Source organism: Rhipicephalus microplus, chromosome 6 (assembly GCF_043290135.1).
Source record: "Rhipicephalus microplus isolate Deutch F79 chromosome 6, USDA_Rmic, whole genome shotgun sequence".
NCBI lineage: Eukaryota > Metazoa > Arthropoda > Arachnida > Ixodida > Ixodidae > Rhipicephalus > Rhipicephalus microplus.
The window spans coordinates 192049018-192062891 of record NC_134705.1 but is presented as its reverse complement, the minus strand read 5'-3'; the positions used below and the strand labels follow the sequence as shown (position 1 = coordinate 192062891).

Genomic DNA, 13874 nt, shown 5'->3' with positions numbered 1-13874 from the left:
CTCATATAAAAGACAAGTGCCTCCTGCAGCATGCCTAAAGGGGTTTAACTGTGTGTGTGGGTGTGTGTGTATGTGTGTAAAAGGATGAAAAAAAAAATTAAGTGGTCAACTTCAACTCGCTTTGATTCAACTATGCCTCAAGCATACAGATTCAGTGATGTTGTAAAGGGGAATTCCGCAACAATTTTCACATGGTGGCTGTTCTGGGTGTGAAATTTCGATCAGCCCGAAATGTAGCGCGCATCGGAGCTTTTGTTGTTCATCTCTCAAAGAGAGAAGGCCACTCCTGCACAGGAGCCAAGATACTTCTCCTTTCTCTAAATTTTATGGTCAGTGTCCAACTTTCAACTACACTCAAACCTCATTACAACAAAGTTGCATCCTACACGAAATTAAGTTTGTCATACAGAGGTAATTTTTAACGCTATCTATTGCAAGACTATCCTTCATTCACTTCAATGTAACTGATACTTCATTACATACTTGTTTGTTATGTTGAGGTTAGGATGTACTTGCAACTGTGCTTTCCACCTATTCTCTCAATATTATGCTCACAGTTACTTTGATCTGTGCACAATATGAATCACTGCGCTTTCGGTACTTTTACACTGCAGTACATACTCTTAACAATGTCAATATGTGCAAAATGAATGATGCACCTTTGGAGGCTTAGCCAAGGAGTCAAGCCTGTTGACTCGTTTCGAGTAAAAACTACGAGCACGTCACCTTGACCAGCTTATAGTCAAGCACTGCTTACTTTGCAGGCCTGCCAGAAGAGGGCACCAGCCTTACTCTTTATCACAAAGGGGCACGAACCCAGTGCTTTCTCGTTAAGCCTTGGCCCTTTCTGGCCACTGATGCATGAAAACCAACATGCTTCCAACAGGTCAAACTCAGCTAAATAAATATTGCATTTAAATCGTTGCCACGACACCGTAAACTCTCGAAAAGTAGAGCGAAAGGAAAAGGTGCCAGGACAGCAGACCTGCCCAAAGCTCAATGCGGCATTTTTTTCTTCTGTATTTCTTTTAAACGTCCGCTCCCGTTCTGTTCTTTGTTTTCACGCCAACCATGCCAGCTGGCCTCGATCCAATTCCAAGGGAAGGGGTCACGCTTTGTGTGTTGGCAGGCAGAGAGCTTTCTGTTCGTTTGCCTGTTTGCGTGTCTTACATCTTTAAACCCCCGCCGCCCGCGGTCTCTGGCCCAGTGCGCGAACACCCTCCGCCGAAGTGTCGGCAGCGGGAGTGCCGAAATGCCGCACGCAGCCATCATCGCTGCTGTCATTTGCGTTATTTGCAGCACATAAATCAGTTGAGAAGAATGACTGAAGACAGCTTTAAAGCTGGCACTCACTTCCTGTGTAGAGGACGCACCCTTGTTTGCTTTTGCGGGATAAAAATGAAAAAGAAAAATGCAACGAAGAAGCGGTAGAGGTGCTTTTCGAGTGGAGAAAGAAAAGCAATGGGGTCATTGGGCACATCGTTCATGCCCAGACTTGCCAGCTCGCTTGAAGGACTTTAGCCGAACCTCAGCACCGATTCTGCTGGCAAAACACTTTTTTTTTTAGACTGACATGAAATGTGTTTGTAAGCCAGCTAGAGTAACAGAAGCGACCATGCGTAAGTGCATTACATGAAGTATAATAACAGCTTCATCAGAAGTAAAAAAGTGAGAGAAAAACTGAGAAAGCGTTGCCATGCTTTGCTTTTTGATACTGCAACTAAAGTCGCTTGTGAGCACTGCACCATATTCTTGGTTCTAGCATTTTTCTTTTGTTTTGATTTCTTTCACATAAAATACCTCGTTTTCATTACTGATCGCTTAGTGAAGACACGTTCGTAAGTTCCGTGCTATTTCTAGTTCCAACCATAAACATGAAAGAAACGAAACAGCCAATGATATTTGCCTACACATAAGCCTCCATTTTAATCAAAAATTAAGCACTAAACTTTTGCGAGTGTAAGACTACATAATTCGTGGAACATCTTTCAGGACTGAGATGAAGCCTTGCTATTGCTCCTCTTCAACGTATAATTCCCAGTAATTGTTAGTCATAAGCTCGCTAGCCTAACCTTACCTTGCCACTTGTACACACCGTCAGTCCCTGCTACACACTAAGCGATTAAGTGAGGTGCTAGGACCAGTGTACACCATGGCCTTCTGGTCGTGCTGATGTGTGAGAAATGCGACAAATTAAATTGTGATGAAACTGAGCATTAATAAATGCTTATTAATGTGCTGTCTCACGATAAACGAACTTTAACCAACTTCAACCATATCATCCAACTTACCGCCGTGGCTACACTTGATCATTCAGGGGAAGTGGTAGAGGCGGAACGTAAAACTACGCTCAAAACTTCATTATAATGAAGTTGCACCTTACATAAAAATAAGTTTGTAAAATTCATTATAGGAGTATATTCCTAACACAATAATTATTGCAAGAGTGCTTCTTCATTTCTTTCATTACAGCCAATCTTTCATTACATCCTGGTTCGTTGCATCGAGGTTTGAGGGTAAGCAATGTGTGCATCAAATAAGTGACCACGCAAGTTGCAAGACTCACCCCGCATTGAGGCGTGCCCTCTCGACGAGAGTCTTGGGCCTGAGCAGGGCCGCCTTGATGTCCTGCGGTGGCTTGTTGGGGCTCTGGGCGAGGGGCAGTTCGTACTGGGAGCTGAAGCTGCTGTCCGGAGTCAGGTAGCTCCCGTTCAGGCCCGGTGGGATGCCGTTGTTGAAGCTGGACGTGTTCCAGTGTGTCACCGACTGTGGACACAAGATATGCGTGTGTGAGCAACTGTGCACAAAGGAAAGGCATGCGAACACGACACAGAACAAGACCGCACGTAGGAGATTGCAATGACGCTGGTTACGCTAGCAAATCCCTCTAGTGAGCAAGCTTTTAATGAGCGAGCGTTTCATTATTTATGTCTGCTGTTTTTGCCAGGCTGGCTGTCACGCCTCAATACCATGACCACACCACCATGCCGTGCTTTAACACACTGAAACCTCGTAATAAATAGTTACATCTTGCACAAAAATAAGTTCGTTATATCCGAAAAATCTTTATAAGGGTATATTCCTGACCCTATATCTATTGCGATGCTATTTTTTGTTTACTTTTCCATAACGGATATTTCGTTGCATCAGGTTTGAGTGTACATCTCTCTGACAGCGTTAATGAAAATCTTAAAATACACAGCTATTTCCCTAGATGCCATGCCCATTATCATCTGTCTGTCTGGAAGCATTAACCAGTCATTTAAATGCATGAGCATTTCATATGCTACAGTCCACATTGGTGGTACAGCGGTTAGGGCGCTCGGCTGCTGACTTGAAAGTTGGGTGCTTTATCACAGTTGTGGCAGTCGCATTTCGATGGAAGCAAAAATGCCGGTGGTCCATGTACGGTGCAATTTCAGTGCACCGTACATGCAATTTCAGTGCACCGTAAAAGAACACCAGGTGGTCCAGCTTTCCAGAGCCATCTATTGCGATGCGCCTCATAACCATATGATGGTTTTGACACATGTAATATTGCAGATATCATTATTTTGTTGGCTACATTTACCTAGTTTGACCGGGCTGGCTGCCTGGACACATGACCACACACTGCGCTACTTTGGTATGTCTGTCCTCAGTACCACCTCTGACCTTATCAAAACATTTTGTTACTCCCGAGAAGATTTACGAAAGTCCAGCTCCTATGAGGAATCTAACCCAGGCGGAAGTGTAGTGCAAGGCGTCTGACCGAGTTGTGCGGCGATCCAAGAGCCCCGTCGAGTGTGCCGTTGCTGTCGTTGGCCTTTGAGCGGTTGAACTGGATGCTGTCGGTGCCCTCTTTAGGGCGCTGGCGAGGGCTGCAGCCAATGGCGCGATAGTTGCGCTTGAGGTGCTCGTTCACTAACGGTCGACAGAAGGACAGTTCCTCAGGGTGCCGGATGCCTGCATAATGAGTAAAATTCAAGGCAGAAATTAATGAAGATACTCAGTTAGAATTTTCTTGATATTTATTTGTACGTACTGCAATCTTATAAAAGACCTTGGCAGCATGGTACATATGTAAATGCAAAAACAGAAAAACTCAAAAAAGAACATTATGGATAGCGCTCAGTCAAAAGGAAACTGAGCTAATTAACGAGGTTATACCCCTGTCACACGGGCACCGGCAAACGCCGTTTAGCTCCTTCATCCTTACGACAAGGGAGATGTAGTCCGTATCACACGGCAACCCTTAAGCAAACGAAGGTAAACGAAGCATTTCGCAAAGGACGTTCGACGATCTTCCTTTGCAGTGAAACGAGGTACTCTCGTTAACAATATTGGTAGGTCAGAAAAAAATTTCGAGCACTAAATTGCCGCAGTGACCACAATAAATACATTTTGGCTATATTAAACATTTTTTTGTTGCAGTAGTCATTCATAACGTGTGTTTATTTGGCGCGGTGTGGACGGCATCGTCCATGCGTGCGGTTCTTGTTGTCACCGTGTTTGCGTGTGCCCGCCAGAGGAATGACTGACAGTGCTGCATCATTGTCACCTGCTTCGACAACTGCAGAAATGGGTAATGGGACCAGACCTAATTCAAGGGTAACTTGGGATGCGCTCACGAGGGAAGGAAACACAAGAACTTCGGTACACGGGCTAGAAAACCAACTAGTCGCCGAACACAGCGCAATTGTAAACAAACATAGCGTTAGGCACAAGGTGGCTAGCGTCGCTGCCAGCATTGCTACAATTAGTGAATGTGGTTCCACTTGAACGAATTTCTAATACATTGTTGCATTCAGACGTACTTATTATTATGTTTTCGTAAAAACCGCATAACGAAGATTCACAACAAGGCACCTAAAGATGAAATTGGGATGCTTTTGTGAAACTGAAACAGTGCCGGCTGAGCCCCCTCGCGGCAACTATTGTAACCTTATCGCCGTGTGACACTGATACAACTCCATCTCTGTCGAACTACCTAGCGGAGCTTTACGTTGACGGAGTTTAACAGAGTTCGGTGGTGGCCATGTGACACGGGTATTAGACAGTGTCGATAGTCAAGGTATCACTGCGCATGCGTGGGGTTACTGTAAACATGCCACAATCATTTCCATGATGAACTACTTCAGATGAAGCCGTGATGACCTGGATCAATATGCGACAAATACATTGGTGATTAACAAAATATAAAATTGTCTTACGATAACTTAACGTCAATGTCAGCCCAAAGGGATACACACCTAGCTCTTTGCAGACTTTGACGACGGCCGAGAATGTCTTGACGGAGAAATCCGTCCGGACGTCCATGATGCGCAGGTCGGGAAACTGGATGCGCAACGTCTTGTGCATGGGCGTGAAGTGGAGCAGTGCGTCGGCCATGACGCCACACTGGTCGAGTGTGGACTTTGTCCTTGTGAGCCAAGTGTTCTGCTCGGGCCACCAGAGGGCGTGGTCCGACCAGTCTGTTGGGACATCTGCGCAGGGACGGTACAGGGAGATGACTTTGTAGGTCTGCAGTCTTCAAGCGTAAAGTGTGAAGTAGTGCAGGTAAGGAGAAGTGCAATAATTTTGGCGCTTGTTTAAGTGCAATGTGCACTTCATAAGCAGTTTTTCCATAAAACATTTCTTGTGGTTTCTGGAGTTGAATAGGTGCAAGCGCATTTTCTCAGCCATCCCTGCCCTTTTTGACTTGGTTGGCTCTGTTATCGAACTAATCACTTTAAATATACACCCCGAGAAACACTGCAGTTGTTCCCAGGTGAGGAATCAAACCTGCAAATGCAGAGTGCTAGTCAGCGCCAAGCCACTGCTCTCTGGAGGTGGTCAATAGTGCTAGTCACAGTGGAAGCAACACACAAACCGTCGACATTCGCTTGGCATCTCCTCGTTACATACTTCCCGTATGTAATGACATCCTCACACGATTATGAGGGCATGTATTCACAGTTCCATTTCCTACATTCACATGTCGAATTCTGCTAAACAAACAGCTTCATGTTAAAGCTGAAAGTTGGGCTAGTTGGTTTTAACTGGAATACATATGAACAGCGGTGACATCACCACAATAATACATTATCACGGTGATGCTCCTGTTTAGATGCTTTTTGTCATTGGTATCACTTGATATGTCATGTTACTGAAGTAAAAACTCATTTGAAGTCACCAGTACTCATTCTGTGTGCACCATTTTTTGTCCCTGTATTATTCTGGCTAGTAATATATTTTAAAATGGTTTAAGAATCTATAATGAATAAATCACTAGAAAGATGGCTCCTCCCAAATAGCCGGAACAAGGTTAGATGGTGTAAGAGATTTAGCATTTGCTAGGGGTATATAATAACATAAAATGTTTAAATGTGTTATTAAGTATTGACTGCTGCCCAATCGTGCCTCATAGACAAGTTACAGCCAATAGTTGCCAAAAAGAAATTTGTGAAACAAATACGTGCATGCGAGTTCAACGGCAAACATGTGAACGCTCTTGCATCACCTTGCACAGTCAATGCCAGATGATTGCTGGACGAAAGGTAACCCTTACCAACCATGGACATCCCGACACCTGTGTGGGATTGGGGTGCCCAAGTGTCAAGCGATGCTGTTGTTTTGTGTTTTTTCAGTGGGAGAGTGTACATTTTGTTCGGTGATTTTCTTCGCTTGCCAAACGAGTTCCCCATCACACCCTAGACGAATGCTGCCTACAATTTTGATACTCATTTTCTTTTATTATACAAAAAATTACAGGCCAGTTTGGTGCAACTTTATTTTCTGGTAAAAGCCTTGCACTTCTTGCACAGAATCTTCACTTGCAGTAAATAAAAACGCCCCAAACCTGGGCAATATACCAGAATACCTGGTCACTTTTCAAGCTCTGCCTTGGAGTGCAGTAAAAAAACATGACCTCCTTTTCTGCAGGCTTCTGGAGCCACCGGACAAGCTTTGTAGAGTGTACCACAATAGCGCCGATAAAAAAAAAGCGCAGCAAAAAATTGCGCAGGTATATGCAGGTGCAATCTCGCAAGAGGCAATATCTTCAATGACCCCTTTCAGTTATCTGTCTTGCGATGGTGATAGCACGCAGACTGATGACACAGTGGTGTAGGAGTGTGGACTGAAGCAGCCACAGCTACGCCTGTCCCTTAAATTGCAAGACTGCTGGTTTATTTTGACCACACGGCCGTTCTCTTGCTGCTATGTGAGGATTCAGCTATCGCAAGTGGGTCGTCCCACGCCATACGTCCCAGCCATAATGGCAGTCTTCCAAATGCACTCGAAAAAGAAGTGTGCTGATTTACTTGAACTGCTACAATATTTTGAGGACAAAAAAATTTTTTTTATGTGGGAGCCTTCTGAACTTTGTAGACTGTCATCTGAGTGACGTTCGTAGGAAAATTCATTTTGAAAGTATAGCTTATTGCGTGAAACCAAATTTGGTTAATATATCAAAGCAAATGTTTTATGAACATGTAAAATAAATGGAAAGTACACTATGTTTGCATTTCTGCCCCTGTATGGTGCTATGTCAGAATATCTTAGTAGTGAGTACTTACTCTACAGTAGATATTTGTGGTAAAAATATTTTCAAACCACTGAAGTTTATAAATGTCATGAGAGAAAAAAAAAATATAACCAATTTATAAAAATATTCACTTAACTCTACATTGAGACGAAATTTACACCATGTGGTTCCCCGAATAAAAATCAATGCTTTCCCCTATCAAAACTAAATCAATAGTTCTCTTTCCGAGTGGCAAGTTTTATCATTAAATTTTTTAAAAGAAAAAGAAAAAAGATCTTTGAGGTTCTCCATCGATGGCCACCTTTCCATTTGTTCATATGGCAGCTTCCACATTGAAGTTCCTCAAGCATTCCCAGCTGAAATACCACAACTGCAGTGTTTAAGCACTGGAATGTTTGTTTAACTTGGCATCTTATCACAAACCGCGTTCGAGCACTAAAGTACAAAAAATCATTGCACCAGGAACAAGCCATTTAAGGGCTACTTGAAAAAAATCAGCTGACAAAAAAAAAAAGCAACCAGGACCCGCTTCTGCAGCGAGGTCACCAATGAGTTCTTGTTTCATTATCTGTGCCTATCAGCACTCGAAGATAATCCGCTGTGATTTACTACTGTGCGGCCCTCAAGTTTGTTTGCAATCTGCTTTGCTTGCTCTGCATCACACCAGCTTCCACACTGGAACACCACACTTCATGGCATGTCCAGGCCTAGCTACAAGGACAGTTGTAAGCTCCCTTGCTATCTTTGAGCAAGGGCACGTTATCTTGCTGCTCTCGCAACATATCCGCACGTGGCAGCCGACAGATACACAAATACCGCGATTTTTAATGAATGAGATTTTTTCCGAACCAGTATTCAGTTTGCAGCTAGCCTCCATCCAGTGCATTTGCCGTTCATTAAAGAAAAAAAGCTACACATATCTAAAGTACAATATAAACAGCGTTAATCTTAATAAATGTGATTAGAAGCAATCAAAGACGAGCATGGTTTTTTTTTTTTTTCATAAAAAGTTATTAAGCGGACACTGTGCGATTTCCAATATAAAATTCCTACATTAAAGACATTCACGAGGATTGCAAGCTGGCAGTTTGTGTGTTGTGACTTGTGGCAAAAAGCTTTTATGTGTGCGCAAAAAACAAAAACAAAAGAAGCATGATATAAACAAGCAGCCATTGTTTTCTTAGCAAATGCTTTTTGCTTCAATTTTTTGCTCCTTTGAGTACCCTCAACCAGCCCTAGTATTTTTAATTATGAGATTTCATTAAAATTAATGTCGATTTGCTTAGGGACAACAATTTGCAGAGAAACAGAATGCATGTAAAAGAAAGAAAGGCTTTCACTTCAGTCCTTCAGTTTGATCCGAAATTGGAGGATTAAGCGCTTTTTAAGGGAATCGCGAAACGGCGACTAAAGCGCCCGCCCCGTCTTCGAAATCTGCTCTCAACCAAACAAGCACCCAGTCTACCGGACGTGTGACTAACGCCGCGCGACTGTTTCACGCCCTTGATCTATGTGCAGAACAAACTACAAGAGGACGCTTCCGACCTTAACCTCATCTCGAAACCACCAACAAACGTGTGCGCCTGCGTGAGTGCGTACACACACACACACACACACACATTTTACTCCAAGAGACGGCCCGCTGCTGTTTGCTTGTGAATCGGAACTGACTGCGTATCTTGCCGCCGGCTGCTAACCAGATCCGAGACCTCGCGCTTCCCTTCCGTTGCTCCCTTTAACTCCTCTAGGGTCTTCTCCGCAAGAAGCTTCCGTTTTTGTTTTTTTTTTGTGTCTTAGACTGGCGCCATCTCGGAGGGGGACAAGCTCTAAAAATGGGTCTACACCCTCCCCTACTTGGCCCTTAGGAACCACCTCATCTCCTCGTCTTCGTCTGCAGCTGCTGCTGCTTTGACAGCACACCCTTGCTTCGCCAATTCGGCTTGGCCTTCTTGGCTGGCACTGGCAGACAAGGTGGAACGCGTGTCGTATAGAGTGGCTGCCTCACTGTTTTTCACTCCAGGTTTGTTAGACTCGTCCATCTGAGAATTTCGGTATTGCGAACTTTTTTAAATGCGCCAATACTGGAGGAGGAATAAACTTTATCAAAAATGGAAATGGGAATGGCTGCCTATCGCCACTTGCCGATACTGGCATACCAAATTTGTTCACAGCAGCGAGACCTTCTGGAAGTTTGTTCGACTGAATACATGTTGATTTTTTTTTTCAGTGGGCTCAGTGTTTTCGTTGACGGAAAATTACAAACGTAGTGCACGCTAATGAGCATCTCACTGTCAATGCTTTACACCAGCAGTTGAGTAAAGCATGCAAGGAAGTCACAGCACTGCTTGATTTGTGTGTCTCTGGTTAGGCTTTGCATGTCAGAGTGTCACTACCAGCATTACCCATCACGTATACTTCTACAATAACTCGTAAAAATGCAAATCATAAAAAGTCATCTTCATTCCGTGAGCAAGCTTTTTAGCAAAGCGAGTGGCCACATTGGTGGCACCAAATGGTGCAGCCAAACTTGTAACTCTTCAGTTTGCAACCTTGTGACTTACTGTTGTTACTTCCTTTCCTAGAGTAGCGATGGTAAGTTTCACAGTTGCCCACTGGCGAACTTGAATTGTGGTAGATCTCTCACTCATCAAGGAAATGTTTCCAGCCAAAAATGGACGAGCGCCGAAAACGGTGAAGGAGACAGGAGACTAACCGCTTCCCTGTCGCCTTCATTGTTTCCAGAATTCATCTGTTTTTGGCTAAAAAGATTTCACTGATGCAGAGCACTTACAGCCTAAGAAGTTTTTTTAGAACATTTTTAGCGGCAGCTATTACAAAGAGATAGGTAAAAAAACTCAAAGGTTTTTTATATGTCTGTCTAAAAAGACTCGGTTCTACTCAGTTGACGTACTGATCCTACTCTGCCTCCCTACAAAAGCGTTGTGCACCTAACTTAATTTTGCACTGCTTCAAAGATAAGGGGCATGACATGCTTTCTGCATCTCACTACATTTATGATTTATCACCCTTTGGCCAAGTGATTATGTCATGTGATGATGTCCTCAGTGATGTCATGTTATGCGGCATCATTAGTGACGTCGGAAATTTGGGTTATCTGTGATGTTAGGGTGGCAACATATCGTAACATCGTCTTTTTTTTTTCTATCACTCGTGATGATGCTGCCCTTAGTATTTTATGAGGCATCTAAGCTTTTCACCTTAAAATTCAGGACAGCATGCATTTCTCTGTGGTTGCAAAGCTGCTGCCGCTCTGTGGGAGCACAAGCATGCATCCACGCTTGGTGAGAAAGAGAGCTTGGGAGTGGCGCCAGAGGCGACATCGCCCTAGTTGCCTTAATTCACGCCGACTTTTTTTTTAAAGACTGTTGCAGTGCCAGCGCGCGACACGGTCGTTTCCACCCGGCTGCCCCCGTCGTCCTGCCTGCCCCGGCTTTTGTTTCGTTGAAGGGAGGGGGTGGGAATGAGTGTTTCCTTCACCTTCTCCCACTGACATGACCAAAAAAGATGACTGACAGCCCAAAAAAATAAATGGTACTGCCGCCAAATGCGAAAGAACCTGTCGTCGAGCTTGTACATTGCGGTGGTGTGACGGGACAGGTGACAGAAAATAACCGACGGCACAGCTGCAACGTCGTTCCATCATGTTCGTTGGGGATTATGCTACAGCCTTACAACATGGCAAAAACATTCCTGAGGTGGCCTTGCCAATATGTGAATATGCGGGCACCTGTTCAATCCCACACACCTTGGCTATTATTTCATAAAGGTGCACCGTGTTCAGATCCAAGCTAGGCCGTGCAATAGTAATCCTGTTGATACGGGCAGGCTGCTTAACCACTACTGAACCACATAGAAGCTCCAAAAGGCATTAACGAAAAATGAGTCACCACAAAATAAAGTCCCAAATTTTGTCACAAAAGAAACAACAGTGCATCCAGGGAAATCCGTTTCTGTTATCACAAATGCTTGCTCATCAGCTATTTGCACTTGAAGGGACTAATGATTTGAAATCTAGCCTAGTTGACAAGTCATGTGAAACTATTTTAAGTTAGACTGCCAACCAATAAAGTTGAACGATAAAAGTCACTGAGAAACATACACACTGCCTCTCATTCAGAAAAGGCTTTGCTAAGTATGTGTCACTACTTTAACATGTACTAACTGATACCTTGTTTGTTTCGCACCACTTCATTTCTTCTGACACACCTTAACACTCCCAAACTACCTGATCGTTCTCACGATAATCTGCAACTATGATGAGATTTCTGTAAAAAAATCTGTGCAGGATTTTCAGATTATTGTAGCCTTTTTAATCTGCCTGGTTAAAAAAAAAAAAAAGCACATGTTGACAATCTAATGTGCCTTCCAACAAGTGATATGATGACCAAGAGATGATTCACAAGAGTAGCTGCATAAGAATGCTCATACAGCATTTCACCTTAAATCCACAATGAAGTAAACGAAAGGACTAAGGAGTTGGGACTAAGTTGCTCAGCGGTCTTTCCTGTCACTTCTTAATCTTCCTTTCGTCGATTGTCCCACTGTACGTCCAAGAACAAACGGCAAGTAGCAAGCACAGTTGCCACGCAGCTTGGTTGCTTCCTGGCTAACTTTACTGATGAAAAACAACAGCTGTCTCCCACTGAAACAGTGCCCCCCCCCCCCCCCCCTCTCTGGTTTATCCTTCCAAGACGGCAGCCCGGCCTTTCACTTAAAATAGGCTACGCTATGAGAAGTTGCTTTGCAAGCTGGTAGACGGCAGGAGGTGGAGTGGATGATGTGGCGGGGACGGGGGGCAATGTGACTTGATATTTTGTTTGAGACCAGAAAAAGAAATAGCTAATGCACTAACCACAAACGAGCACTGATGTACACTATCACACTCCGGAAGGCTTTGGTAAGCGGGAGCGTCTCTTTGTAATACCTGGTGACAGGAAGTCACTGGTGACAAGTTCTTTCTCTGTCCACTTTCATTTGCCACCCATCTCTTGAATCTTTAATCGACAAATACATCCTGCAACCTCTTTTTCATTTTATCATCTGCTGCACTGACTGCGGTAAGCAAAGATGACGTTTAGATGTCTCAACTTTTTTCGTCACTGTACCCTGGTGTATTCAGGACTACATGTGTTGTCCCTCTGAAATGAGAAAATACAAGCTGCACAGTTCATGCTAATTTAGCCCAAGGCATGCGTTAAGTTTCACCCGGAGATCAAGCTTCTCAGAACCTTATTTAGAGTAAGGAACACACTACCACGTGTTACATGTCTTTGCAAGTATCGGGGAGGACATTTTTTGTTGAATTAAAGCAGACGAAAAAGCAACTTTTCAGCCAATAAGGGCCGAACCTACAACATTTGGATAAAGACTACAGACACAGCTTCACAACTTCCTTTTGTTGGTTTCATGAGAGTTGCTAAAAGCGATAAAATTGTTATGAAAGAAGCAAAGCACACCGACGGCACGAACTCACTGAGGGATTCGACGAGCTGAAGCATGACGCCACCAATGTGCATGTCGCCCTTGACCCTGAGCTTGCGGTCGAGCTTGAGGTCGGTGACATGGATGCACAGCTCCCAGCTGCCATCCACTTTCACCCCGTCCGCTATCATGTTGCTCAGCTGTGGGTACACTGTGAACACAAACAAAAACAATACAACTATATAGTAGGTGTCCTTTGCATTAAGCACATTACGAAGCCATGCAGACATGTTGTATAAAGGACCGACACGGTTCTGATACGTCACAAAAGGAAACTTTTTCATTTCCTCGCTATGTAATGTTTGTGCCTCCTGCACACTGGATTCAGACAGCATGTATAAAATATTTTACTTTTAAGTTTCATCGCTGAGCATCGGCACACCAGCCCCACCGTAATGGACTTGCAACGGGTCAACACTGTTTCACCGAATTTGTGAACAGTGCATTCTGCACGCATCCTAGATTGCAGAAATCACTGTTGGTGTCGCTGGACAACAGTTCACTCGTTTACATGCACCAGGAGCAGACGACAGATTCGCCGCTATTATTGCATGATTTTTTTATTCTTGTGGCATCACACTGTGATGACACATGACTAAGAAGCCAACCGCTCGATATCAAAACAAAATGTGCTTTTTAAAAGCTACAGTATTACAAATACATTCTATGCATTTCCAGGTACCACAATACTCTTCACATCAGTGCTTTTCTTTAGGGCTCCAATCTGAAACACAATACTCTTTTTAGGATTTTCGACACAAGAGTTTTTATCTACGTCTACAATCTGAAAATATTCAAAACTCGTCTCTGCACTTCTTCAAGGGACATAAACGAAAGGAACTGTCAGGTCAGCTCATATGAACAC

The 13874-nt window shown here is 43.8% G+C and overlaps 2 protein-coding genes across 3 annotated transcripts in view; one reads left to right on the top strand and one right to left on the bottom strand.

Moving 5' to 3' along the window:
- The window catches only part of LOC119166725 (hydroxyacyl-thioester dehydratase type 2, mitochondrial), a 48481-nt gene that overhangs the window by 16440 nt on the left and 18167 nt on the right, over positions 1–13874 (top strand). The gene's annotated exons all lie outside the window — the stretch shown is intronic.
- Positions 1–13874, bottom strand: part of LOC119166726 (unc-112-related protein) — a 34588-nt gene that overhangs the window by 10387 nt on the left and 10327 nt on the right. For both annotated transcript variants that reach the window (XM_037418052.2, XM_037418051.2), the window contains exons 2-5: positions 13002–13160; positions 5232–5465; positions 3752–3945; positions 2567–2766 (exon numbers count right to left, since the gene is read on the bottom strand). In XM_037418052.2, the coding sequence (XP_037273949.1) occupies positions 2567–2766; positions 3752–3945; positions 5232–5465; positions 13002–13140 (767 nt within the window). In that variant the 5' untranslated portion in view covers positions 13141–13160. The remainder of the gene's footprint in view (positions 1–2566; positions 2767–3751; positions 3946–5231; positions 5466–13001; positions 13161–13874) is intronic.